This window comes from Entelurus aequoreus, linkage group LG12 (genome assembly GCF_033978785.1).
Source record: "Entelurus aequoreus isolate RoL-2023_Sb linkage group LG12, RoL_Eaeq_v1.1, whole genome shotgun sequence".
NCBI classification, from domain to species: Eukaryota; Metazoa; Chordata; class Actinopteri; order Syngnathiformes; family Syngnathidae; genus Entelurus; species Entelurus aequoreus.
Window position 1 is genome coordinate 26,648,495 of NC_084742.1, and position 12,801 is coordinate 26,661,295.

General features: G+C 40.6%; 1 protein-coding gene across 2 annotated transcripts in view; it reads right to left on the reverse strand.

Moving 5' to 3' along the window:
* dock11 (dedicator of cytokinesis 11) overlaps positions 1-12,801 on the reverse strand; it is a 57,669-nt gene that overhangs the window by 27,284 nt on the left and 17,584 nt on the right. The window contains exons 17-32 of one of the 2 annotated variants that reach the window (XM_062065358.1): positions 11,244-11,428; positions 11,096-11,161; positions 9,342-9,434; positions 8,613-8,736; positions 8,403-8,515; positions 5,372-5,449; positions 5,204-5,293; positions 5,000-5,121; positions 4,858-4,927; positions 4,652-4,777; positions 3,027-3,098; positions 2,792-2,938; positions 2,577-2,660; positions 2,401-2,512; positions 2,048-2,086; positions 1,195-1,376 (exon numbers count right to left, since the gene is read on the reverse strand). In XM_062065358.1, coding sequence (XP_061921342.1) covers positions 1,195-1,376; positions 2,048-2,086; positions 2,401-2,512; positions 2,577-2,660; positions 2,792-2,938; positions 3,027-3,098; positions 4,652-4,777; positions 4,858-4,927; positions 5,000-5,121; positions 5,204-5,293; positions 5,372-5,449; positions 8,403-8,515; positions 8,613-8,736; positions 9,342-9,434; positions 11,096-11,161; positions 11,244-11,428 — 1,703 coding nt within the window. The remainder of the gene's footprint in view (positions 1-1,194; positions 1,377-2,047; positions 2,087-2,400; positions 2,513-2,576; positions 2,661-2,791; positions 2,939-3,026; positions 3,099-4,651; positions 4,778-4,857; positions 4,928-4,999; positions 5,122-5,203; positions 5,294-5,371; positions 5,450-8,402; positions 8,516-8,612; positions 8,737-9,341; positions 9,435-11,095; positions 11,162-11,243; positions 11,429-12,801) is intronic. The other variant, XM_062065359.1, reaches the window with a different exon arrangement.

Genomic DNA, 12,801 nt, shown 5'->3' on the forward strand with positions numbered 1-12,801 from the left:
ATGTAGATGGTTGAAGCAGAAGTATTCGGACACATTGTATCACAATACAAACAGCTCTGTTTTCATCGCAAAATTCCACAGTATTCTGGACATCTGTGTTGGTGAATCTTTTGCAATTTGTTTAATGAACAATGGAGACTGCAAAGAAGAAAGCTGTAGGTGGGATCGGTGTATTAGCGGCTGGCTGCAGCAACACAAACAGGAGGACTTTGAGTTGGATAGCAGACACGCTATCCGACGCTAGCCACCGACCGCATCGATGATCGGGTGAAGTCCTTCGTCGCGCCGTCGATCACTGGAACGCAGGTGAGCACGGGTGTTGATGAGCAGATGAGGGCTGGCGTAGGTGGAGCGCTAATGTTTTTATCATAGCTCTGACGAGGTCCCGTAGCTAAGTTAGCTTCAATGGCGTCATTAGCAATAGCATTGCTAGGCTTTGACAGGCGGCACAGCATTAACTGTGTGGTTACAGGTCCAGTGTTTGGTTCGGTGTCTCCTGATAGTAGTATTGTTGATCTTCTGTCTATCCTTCCAGTCAGGGGCTTATTTCTTTTGTTTCTATCTGCATTTAAGCACGATGCTATCATGTTAGCTCCGTAGCTAAAGTGCTTCACCGATGTATTGTCGTGGAGATAAAAGTCACTGTGAATGTCCATTTTGCGTTCTCGACTCTCATTTTCAAGAGGATATAGTATCCGAGGTGGTTTAAAATACAAATCCGTGATCCACAATAGAAAAAGGAGAAAGTGTGGAATCCAATGAGCCCTTTTACCTAAGTTATGGTCAGAGCGAAAAAAGATACGTCCTGCACTGCACTCTAGTCCTTCACTCTCACGTTCCTCATCCACAAATCTTTCATCCTCGCTCAAATTAATGGGGTAATCGTCGCTTTCTCTGTCCGAATCGCTCTCGCTGCTGGTGTAAACAATGGGGAAATGTGAGGAGCCCTTCAACCTGCGACGTCACGCTACTTCCGGTACAGGCAAGGCTTTTTTTATCAGCGACCAAAAGTTGCGAACTTTATCGTCGATGTTCTCTACTAAATCCTTTCAGCAAAAATATGGCAATATCGCGAAATGATCAAGTATGACACATAGAATGGATCTGCTATCCTCGTTGAAATTAAAAAAAATCATTTCAGTAGGCCTTTAAGCTATGAGTGTGATTATTGAGCTACAGGTCCATGTCGCCCACCTTGAAAGCCGTGTAGCGGTTGTCCATGGCGTGTTTTATCAGCAGGTTCTTGAGGACGCCTACGGCTAGCTGTTGGACCTCGGGGCCCTGCTGCAGGGCTGCCGCCACCTCCCGGAGCAGCAGGCCAACCAAGAAGTGGTTACGGCAGTAGTCCTCAGTCAGACTGAACTCAAGACTCTGCTCTGTGATCGGGCCCAAAACAGGAAGTGTCAGAACATTGTTATGCAGTGGAGTACAATATTACTAAACAAATAACAAGGTCAAACTTTCTTTCTTTGTCACTCACTTATATATAAAATATTAGTTCCAACATCATTTTACAATAATTAGTATTTCATTTACAAAATATTGTACCCAGATGCCAATAATTTGACTTACATAATTTTTCAAAACTAACCACTACGTTAATTGACCTACATGGTTAAAATATTGTTAATGTAAAAAAGAAAGAACAACAGTAGAGTTTCATTATATATTTCCTCATGCAGGAAATGTATAATTTTATAATGTTTGCACTGTAAGCAAACAGTCATAATTCAGCAGTGGTCAAAGAGAAGCGACTGTGTGCAATGCCACCATGTGTTAATATCAAAACAGGCAGTGCATCCTGGGAAGTACCCACAAACAATCATTATCTCTAATGATAGTGCAAGAGACAGGTTAAGAAAAATAATTAATTTAATTACTCATCGAGAGAGTCAGTTCCCACAGAAGCAATGCTCCTCTAGTCTGCAACACGCAAGCATTAACTTGAGCAATAGCATCGTGCACCGGGCGAGTGGTAGTTAATGGACGGGCGGCGGTAGAGTGCAGGGTACAGGGAGAGACAGACGGTGTTGTGAGCGTCACCTACCTACAGGACCAAAAAGCTCCGTCGCATACAGAATAAAATCTGACCACAAGCAAAAAGGGGGAGGGGGTACATTAAAAGTAATTGGGGGTGAAACGATCCATGCAACATTTAAATAAAATGTGAACATTACAATTGTGACTACAGGCTGGCTGAATCATGTGAACTGTATATAGAATCAAATGCAAATTCATACAAAAATGTTTTTTGCAATGGACTGTACACACGTTCCCAATGAGGTGGCCAGTCGAACTGTTAAGAGGGGATCAGTGTGTGGGATGCAGGTGAAAAAGGGAGGAGACGGAGGTGCTGTGGGCACTAATTAAACCGGTAAGCGTGTTTAGAGGCCTTCATACCTTGCACCCTCTGCAGCTTAGTGCGCCCAAAGGCCATAGGCAGGTTGAGGGGGATGAAGTGCTCGTGGTTGCACACCGCCATCAGAAAGTCAAACTTCATTTCGGTCAGCACCTGTGGTTGACATGCATGCATGAGCACGCTCTCAAAGACTAAACCAATCTGTGTGTTTGCACACCTTTGGGTCTTTGAGAGTAAAGTGGCACATGTAGTGGTTGACCAGAGTAAATGCAAACCCTCTGTTCATGAAGGTCAGACACCTCTGAGGAGGGAGGAGAAATAAGATCAATCAATCAATGTTTATTTATATAGCCCTAAATCACAAGTGTCTCAAAGGGCTGTACAAGCCACAATATGCTGCAAGTTGTTTCCACGTGCAGTTGGTGTGCACACCTTGATGAAATTGGCCAAGCTCAGGTTGACACAGCGTGCTTCCTCAGGGATCTCCATGTGGCGAATGGTGATATGAGGCATGATGGACAGCACCAGGGACTGCAGAGCTTGGTAGAATGTGTCTGGGAAGCGCTGGGCCCGCGGCATCTGGCATGAGATTGGTAGAGACCATGTCAAGCGTTTAAGTGCACAAATGACGTGCAACTGATTGTATTCAGAGGTTTTAAACACCAACCTTCATACGGTTGTCCTCTTGTAGATACTGGGCCATGGATTTGGCCATTATTTCGAAGAAAAACCATGAGTACTATAGAAAAATAAAAGCAATTTTGATCATTTCCTGATTAAAATGTTAAAACATTTAACTGGTAAATAAATCAAAAGGTAAGAATACCTACCCATTAATTAAAACTAAGAGAAAAAAAAGATTTTAAAAAAAATAAGTTGCACACAATTAAAAAAACGCTGCTGAAAATATTTAATCGGTTTGAGTCAACAATAAATGTCATGAATGTGGATCGCACGGTGATTAGTGGCTTACGGTCAGCCTCACAGTCAGAAGATCGAGGCTTCAAATTTCTGTTTAGGCAACTCTTTGTGGATATGGCATGTTCTTGCTGTGCATGCTCTGGATTTTTTACTACTTCAAGCATGTTAGGTTAAATGGAGACCCTAAATCAGACCTGGGCAATTATTTTGACTCCTAGTCACATTGATAGAAAACAAATGCATCTGGGGACCAGTGTGTGTGTGTGTTGATATACACTAATGCAAAAACTAACACAAAAATATCTACCGTAATTTCCGGACTATAAGCCGCACCTGACTATAAGCCGCACCAGCTAAATTTAGGGGAAAATACAGATTGCTCCATATATAAGCCGCACCCGACTATAAGCCGCAGGGTTTTGATGTGTAATTACCGTAGTATATAGGGGTTCCTGCTACCCCGGAGGGGATTGTCGGGACAGAGATGACTGTTTGGGAACGCGAAGCGTCCCATTTATTAACAATAAATCTTTCAATCATTCAATCAAACTTTCACATGTTTGACATGGCGAACAGCATTCGTGCAGAGTACAAATAATACAACGGTGCAAAGTAATACAAAGTGCTCGCCTGTACGTTATCAAAATAACCAGCCTACCGGTATATGAAAAGTCAGTCTTTAATCATTGTGTCATCGTCTTCCTCCTGCGTACTAAAACCACCGAAATCCTCTTCGTCGGTGTCAGAGAAGAACAGGCCGTAAATAAGCTGCACCCTTGTATAAGCCGCAGGGACCAGAACGAGGGGAAAAAGTAGCGGCTTATAGTCCGGAAATTACGGTAAATAGAATGCTGAAAAATAAAATACCTTGCGGCAGACCACCTCAAAAAACTGAATGGAATTTTAGTTTTTCACTGAATTAGACACCCAGAATGTACACTAAAATAAAAAAATTGTGATTTTCAATATTAACAATGTACAACAAAACACTGGATATTAAGAACGACCCTCAGACCACCTCCTTGATCCTTTACAATCAAGCAAAAACGTAAAAAACATGGCGAAACATAAACACATAGGGTAAAAAAACACCCACAATCAAATATATCACTTTCTGCTTTGTTGTAAAAATATGCTTCCGCAACTGTCCCTTATTGTGCTGTAAATAACTGTTTCGTGCCTCGCCTACATGGAGATGCTGTGACGTGGCATACCGTAATAACCCATATGTCACTCAAACGCATGTACCCTGTGATTGATTGTAGACAAGTCTAGGGTGTACCCAGCCTCTCACACTAAAGTCAGCTGGAATAAGCCCCAGTTTACTGGGAAAGTGTGCCACCCGCTGTTTACTATTAGTACAACAGGCACCTTGAGCAGCTTGTTGCTGGTGTTGAAATCTGCCGTCTGCTTAAGAATGGACGTGACCGCCGTAGCCAGCACCTCATGAGTGTACGCAGTTTTTCCAGGTATAAGCTTGGTTGACACAAACACGTACTGAGAAGAGAGAGAGAGAGAAAATATTTAATGGGCATTTATTATTTGTGGGACGCAGAAGCAGGTGAGAAGCCAAATACCTTGACAAAAGAACGCAGGTAGTTTTCCAGCCCTTCCTCGTGACATCTCGAGACTACATGTATGACAACGCTGCAGAGACACAGAAGGCCATCATCACGATCAAATGCAAACATAATACACACAAATGATCAACTGACTGACCGAAGAGAGTTGACCGCAATCTGCTGGGCTTCCTTGGTGGCTGCTGATAGCACCTCAAACAGCTGCATCAGCACTACAGGCAAAAAGTTGATCATGACGTGTGTCTCCATGGCGTGCAGGCACTAAGGGTGAAAGGATGATCTAAACTATAAGAAGCTAGTGCATATTAATTTCTAATCCATAATGATTCCCAAATCATCTAACCTTAAGGTATTTGATTAGCTCTGCCTGGTTGCTTTCTGATGTGGTCCTCATGAGCTGACAATGCAGGAAGAACTTGTGGAGATGTAGGTCCTAAGGAGGAAACAAAAAAAAACACATTTTCCCTGTGTTGCCATGTAAATAGGTAAATATCTGAACTGATGGTGTCACCTGAGCATATATTGTTGATGCAACACGACTTCTCATTTTGAACAGTGGCTTTGCATTTTCAACCCACTTGATATCCGGCTGCAACAAGAAGACCAAAAGTGTCATTTTTCATCACATTTTGCTCACACGCTGCTTATGAAACATGCTACAGTATCTCGAAGTGTTGTGCAAAAGTGACTTTTTATGAGCAACAAAAGGTGAGAACTATCTATCATCATCCATGAACTATCTATCATCATCCATCATCACTTGTTTGCTCCACTTTCTAGAGAAAGAGACGCTCAAACGTTGCTTTTAAAGTTGTGTCTTTCCATGAGGTCATGAGGAAAGAACTTCCCTCCTCATGGACATGATACCTTTGACTCGCCCCTAGCTAGATGAGCCCACCAAAAGCCTGATATACGAACATGTGCTAAATAAAAAGTGTGAAGTAAAAAACGGTGTCCATTATTAATGGGTGTGTTGCGTGTGATCTACTAAGACTGCATGTACAATTGATAACAAGTGGTGCAGACTGACATATCTAAATAAGGTTTGTGCGTGTACTATGCGGCTATCACCACGAAACACTCATTTACTGCAAATTCATGTTATCATGCTCTCCAACTTGTGCTGTTTTGCAATGTTGTTGAACAAACAGCACACATCTTTAATATATACTATCTTTTCTGCAAAATAGCTTCGCAATCTATACAACGAGAAACTATTTTTAGCAAGCCGATGGTGTGCTCTTTAGGGAGGCGCACAGAATAGCAGCGCATTCATGCATCTGGAATGAGCTAAACGCAAAAAAATTCATATTGCAAGACTTTTTTTTTTATATATTGGAAATATATAAAAATATTTCTCAAATATAAAAACTAACAGCATTAAAAAAACACCAGGAGACATTAAAACGCATAAAACAATTTTATTTTAATCAGCCCCTTTTAGGGGAACTGTACTTTTTTGGAATTCTGCCTATCATTCACAATCCTTATGTAAGACAAGCACACATCATATGTTTTATTTTTTTTATGCATTCTAAATAGTAAATAAATGCGAGTAAAAGTCAGCTTACAAAAGAGTCTAAGGGAGTCGCTCTATCCTGCCTATTAAGCACTTCAAAAGACATCCAAACACTTACATAAATGTTTTATATACATGCTGTAAGTTTATACGTAATGTAGTAACACGTATAATAACATGTAATATGTATGTATTTTGATCATTTTAAGCATGCAGAAATGCATTAATTCCATAGACTCCTCACAACTTTAACTTTTTTCCTTCAACTACAACACTGACTACAACTCATGTAGACTACCATGAGAGCCAACAAAAATAAATAAACATCACTTACTGTACAATGTCTGCTCTCACCGGGATGTCGACTGTTAGGATTTTTATATATTCTCGTTTAGATGAAAAATTACTTATAATCTTCGCAGAGAAAAAAGTGGGTGGAACGAAGCGTCTTTTCAGGTCTTTCTCGCCATCTCAGTTTCTAAGTTTGCTGTCAAAGTGTACCAACTTCTCAGCTTATGTTCTCATCATTTTAATATTAGGCGAGAGACTAAGATTTATAATCTAAAATAAAAATTCACAAGCACCGAGGCGAGAAAGCAGCTCACCAGATGATTATTTCAAAACAGGAGCATAAGGAAGTAACCTCTCTCTGATTATTGCGCCTCTAAATGTAGGTCATTAACGTTAGCACTTATAATAACAATATCGCTAATACTTGGTCAATATTCAGGTCACGAGATGTAAGTATTGTTACCGCTTTTTGGATGGTTATTTAATGGGCTTTATGGTTGCAATAGATACAATGACGTCATGGCTCCCATTGGCCCCATTGGAAGCTGACTTTCATTTACGTTTATTTCATTAATTAGAATGCATCAAAAAAGAAAAACATATGTGGTCTTGTCTCACATAAGGATTGTGAATGATAGGCAGAATTCCAAAAAAAAGTGTACTTCCCTTATAAATCATGCAGCAGCTACAGTATATCATTATAAAATGATATTGCTGAATAGGTTTTTTATTTCCGACAGTTCAAATATGTTGACTTGCACATGTAGGACAATGTATTCTCTGTCCAGCTGTCTTTGCAGTGCGATTCCATCCTCTCACAGCCATTTCTGCGTACCTCTGCCTGTCCTTTCTAAACGTACTAAATAAAGACGTAAAATAGCGCCCGCAGGACGGTTTTAGTTTCGATAAATCACATTGCACATTCTGCATCATTATATTTGCATCTTCTCCTCCCAGTATTCTGCGCATATATTCCTCAGTTTTTCATGAAGACAGAAACGCTGATTGCGCTCCCTATTTTCCTCACCTAATGATATGAAAGCATGTGATAATCACAAAGATTATTATCAAGTCTTACGTCAGGCTAATTATAAAAATTAATAGTAATCAAATAAACTGCAAAAGAAGGGACTCACACAAACTGCTAAAAACATTTTTTAAAGTGCAAATGAAATTACAGCGTCACCACTTAAGGCATAATTTCTGCGCTTAAGAAACGTTCAAATGTTCAAAATAAACTCAAACTCAATGTTGTTAGCTCAAAAGTTCTTCTGTTTGTTTGATATTGTCAATACTGCCACAAGTGGTGGAAAATGATATTACAACTGAGTACTGCTGCCGCCAATACGGACCACAGCTGAGAAATAGATATTTTTTGACAGCCCTCTAGGGAGCGCTTGCGGACCATTAATGGGCCCAGGCACTATGGCTAAAAAAATCTTGGCCTATGCAATATATGGAATGTATTACATTGGGCAAGTGCATATTACAGTGTATATGTAAAAAAGCTATAACGTGCACAACAGCCACACATTCTGTCAGCAAAAGGGTGGACACACAAAGCTTATTAGCAATAAAGCTGCAGATATACAAATTGGCGCATATTCTGCAAGGCTTACTAAAAGCACTTTTAAACTGTCTGAAGTCTAGCATAAAAACATTTTGCAGAACATATTTTGAATACATTATTGAGGGACCTCTGACACCAAAACTCTAACATTAAGTTAGGTACCTTTTTGGTGTCCTGACAGAGGTATCCAGGAGGCAGGGTTGCAGCTACAGGTAGCTGGAGCTCTGTTGACTGCATTCTGCCATCTTTCAGCAGAGGCAACCACGAGTAGCCCACTGGCACCATACACAAGAAACAGAAAGGAAAAACATCATACATACAATAAATCTTCCACTCTTTGCATGTGTTGAATAACTATAATAGAATATATACCTAGAGTCTCGACACCCTCCCTCTTCTTGCTGCTGGCTTTGGTGCTTGACTCGCAGCTGATGTGATAAAAGCTAAAGAGGATGTGGTGTTTCTCGTGCAAGTGGACCGGCAACTCCATCTTTACCTGCGCGGAAAAACTTGTTGTGAGCTACGTTATCTGTCCTTTGCATTCACGTGTCTCCACTCATTCATTAAACACACATGATGCAGTGCACATATTACCCCACATGAGGATAGCCCCAACCTGGGCATGTATTTGTAGGATCTCACACAATTTATATTTTTTGTCCCAAAAATATAAAACAGAATGTGCTGGATATAGAAGATGACTCAACAACTAATGAGTAAGTCCTCCATGAGACTGTTAGTCAAATACTGCACATCATGTCTCTCTGACTTATTCATGAATGATTTGCATGTTTTTCTTCTAAATTGAAGCATTTGAATTGTGTGTGTGTATGTGTGTGTGTATGTGTGTGTGTGTGAGTGTGTGTGTGTGTGTGTGTGTGTGTGTGTGTGTGTGTGTGTGTGTGTGTGTGTCTGTGCGTGCGTGTGTGTGGTGGGTGGGGGATCTCTTAAGATTCTAATCCATTTACTTTGGGGGCCATATTGACCCCCTCAGCCTTGCCATTAATTGGATTATTTCAGTGAAGAGAGAAAGCCTTCATATGTATTTCTCATACACTGGCTTAAAAAAAAAAAAAATTTTTGAGGGTTTAAGCAGCTCACTTCATCATAGAATTCTGGACTCTGGTTGTGGTGCAGGACGGTGGCATAGGTGCTGCTGGTAAAGAGGGAGTCTCCTGGTTTGCCGTAGATGAACTGAAATACAAAAATTCATTAAAACGTTTTGCATAAATTCACTGTTTTTTTTCTTCGCTGACTGATCTGTAGGAATGATAACATAACAGTTGAGTGAAACTGACGGATTAGAGCAGCCTGCTTTTTTTCCCCATTTTAAGAATGTGCAGGAGGTGGTGTAGTGGGTGGGGTGTGGGGGAATTAGATTAGATGTCTTAGATTGCAAATGGCTGGGTCGTACCATCATAGAAAAACAGCAGAGCCAAGGGCAAAAGACAGGGGCACTAAGATGGGAACCTTGATTGCAGGGTTTTGGCATGAGGGTGAGGGTGTGGCTACAGGTGCTGCTTTATATCTTATTTAACAGTGTTCATACTAGCATTGTGCCACTAAAGCTAAAAAAATATAAAATGTAAAGGATCATGTATGGCTGATGAAAGCAAGAAGTGCAGTGTCTCCTAGCAGATCAACGCATGCATAAAATTGTATCAAAAGCATAAACTTAAGGCAGCTCTCTAGTCAAAGAGCCTCCCATTTCTAAGAGAAGAAAAGCAACCCACTATGTTGATTGGTGCTTCAACAGGAAAGGCACAAACACTGAGCCTCCATTTTTCCTTCTTATAGCAGCAGCCATTATAATCGATGTTGCTTCTTCTTCTTCTTCCTGGCCACTTTTGGTGGCCAGGAATTTCTTTTAGCATCAACAGAGAACATGCATGAAACACGTGCAAAAACAAACTTGCTGGAGCATGCATCTCATTTCACTGCCGCCATCAACTCAAAATCCCAATGAAAGGTGAAAATAAAGATTTGGAGAGCACCCGTATTTTAGGCTGCATGGTTCAGTACTTTGGTCCGAACTACAAATGAAAAAAGATTCTTGGTCAGCAATTTGGTAGAATTCCCACTGGTATTTTTTGTTATGGGACCAAAGGCTGCACAGTAAAGAACAGACAGAAAGGAAGGACTTAAATGGGCAGCTAACCTAAAATCAGAGGTGACAGCACATAAGATAAATGTTCTTTTTCTTAATTTGTAAGTAAACATAGAAGAGATGTGCTGCCTCGTTTGATGTCATAACTTTTTACAGTGTGTATAGTTTGAGTTTAATCATGTGACTACCAGGCTATGTTCGATTGGTAAAATGGAGTCAAACGTCACTAGTGCTAAGGCTGGATTGGTGAAACAGTGTCACATGATCGTGCCCGCTGGAAGAAGTCTCTCTAACGAACCAAATGTGTGTTTTAGAGCAGTAACCAATAGATTATAAACAAATATAATAATGATGTAAATAAATGTGGTGATCGGAATGAAATTCAATGTTAACAAAGTAAAAAGTATGTTGCATTAAAATTACTCTGAAAAGCACAATGTGACCAAAAAGTAAACGTAACGGAGTAAATGTAGCATGTTACTATACCCACCTTTGCCTAAAATATTTCAAACTAAAAATGCCACCTAGTGGGGTATTTCTGTATTGTGCATAGCAACCGCAACAGAGTTCACTTACAAGCGGACCGAGACCCATCTCTAAAGTGTTCTCGATTAGCTTGGTTGGTGAAGGATTGTGGTGATTGCTTTCAAACTTGCCCAAACAAAGTGTACTCACAAAGAAATCGCACCAGACTTCCTTTTAACATGCGCACCATTGTCTAAAAAACGTGTCTTCTGTCATATCTAACCTTTAAAAGTGTTGCATTTTCTTCATCAGAATCCCGAAACTGTATGCAGACGGCAATGTTTCTTGCCTACCACAGAGGAAAAACAGCAACTTTAACTAGGACACATTCTTCAGCTCTCCAGAACAGCTCCATTGTGAGATACGCACACCTTGGTGAAGCTCTTCTGGTTGTCGTATTTGAGTTGCAGAGGATAGATGTAGAGCTGGTTCTTGTACGTGGTGAAGGGGTAGTTGTACTTGGCCTCCTCGGGGAGAAACTCCTCCACTTCCACAGACACACGCTCACAGCTTTCCTCAAAGGGTTTTACAGGAATGTAAGAGGAGGTCACCGTGTCTGGAAATACAGTCCAGTACATGGGTTAGTTTTTTAGTTCGGGTGTGTTCACATTTGTCATGTATTCGGTTAAAAAAACTGGTGCGCTTGCTCTGCTAGAATTTTCATTTGGTCAAGTGCAAACGAAACGGCCTCGCCCCGCTTAAAGGGGTACTTCAGTGCGGTGCAGTCCACTTGAACTCAAATGAAAACGCTACACTGATTAAAGACATGATGAGTGTTAAAGTGTCAGCATCCAGCATGCATAAATTACAAATATGCAAAAAAAAATACATTACAAGAGCTGTCTCTCTGCTCTCTCCCTCCTAAAAAGCTTTTGGTGACATTAAAGCCGGCAAAAAAAAGCAGAAAATAAAAATTACCTAGTGATTCAGACAACATTTTGGTTTGGAATACTTGAATGTCATGTAATACGTCAGAAAACCTGCTCCATCGAGTCCATACCTTGTTCGTATGTGTTTTACTGTGCTCGTGACAAAAAGAGCAGTGGGAGTTCTAAGCAAACGGCACCAAAATGCCCAGCAAGTATCTTTTTTTTGGTGTGAAGGAGCCCTTGACGAATGCACGATGCTCTCTCTTTTCTTCTTCATGTGATATTAGGTATGCTTATACAGTGGAAGCTCGATTTACAAACCCCTAATTGTATAAACCTTTCTATTTACAGTTTACATTTTGTGCATCCATCCAGTGTGGGTGGGCTGATCGCTCTCCGGTGCTCATTCCGTCAGCACAGTCCTACTGTCAGCTACTGTGCTATTTTGTGTTCTGTTTAAGTATGTTTTTAGCCTTTTTACAAATTTTTTCTAGTACTGCCGACTCAATAACAGTCCAAAGAAAGCAACGGACAATCTATGTGTGTATCCAGTGTTGTCGACACTGCCTTGCTTAAATCCCCCTCCCTTCTACTGAAATGTTTTTACCTTATTTTTGTGGACTTTTTTTTATCTACTCTGTAACCACATACTTTCCCCATTGTGGGATGAATATAGTCTATCCTATCCTATATAAAGTGACGAGGTGAAGGTGATTTTATTCTTCATGCCTAATCATTGTAGTGACTTGGCTGTAAAAGTTTAACATTTTTGTGATTTCAAGTGTGATTGTGAGTGCACTGCAGGGCTAGTGTGTGTGCGTGTGTGTGTGTGTGTGTGTGTGTGTGTGTGTGTGTGTGTGTGTGTGTGTGTGTGTGTGTGTGTGTGTGTGTGTGTGTGTGTGTGTGTGTGTGCATACGGCAGCAAACGAGGACAGTTTAGTTTGTTTTTTTGCCTTTTTTATTAAATAGAAAGTTAAGCCATCACCCCTTTGTTATGTTTGTTTGGTATACAGTGCTGTATAGCACTTTATATTGTGTTCAACGTGTACAAGCTTTTAGT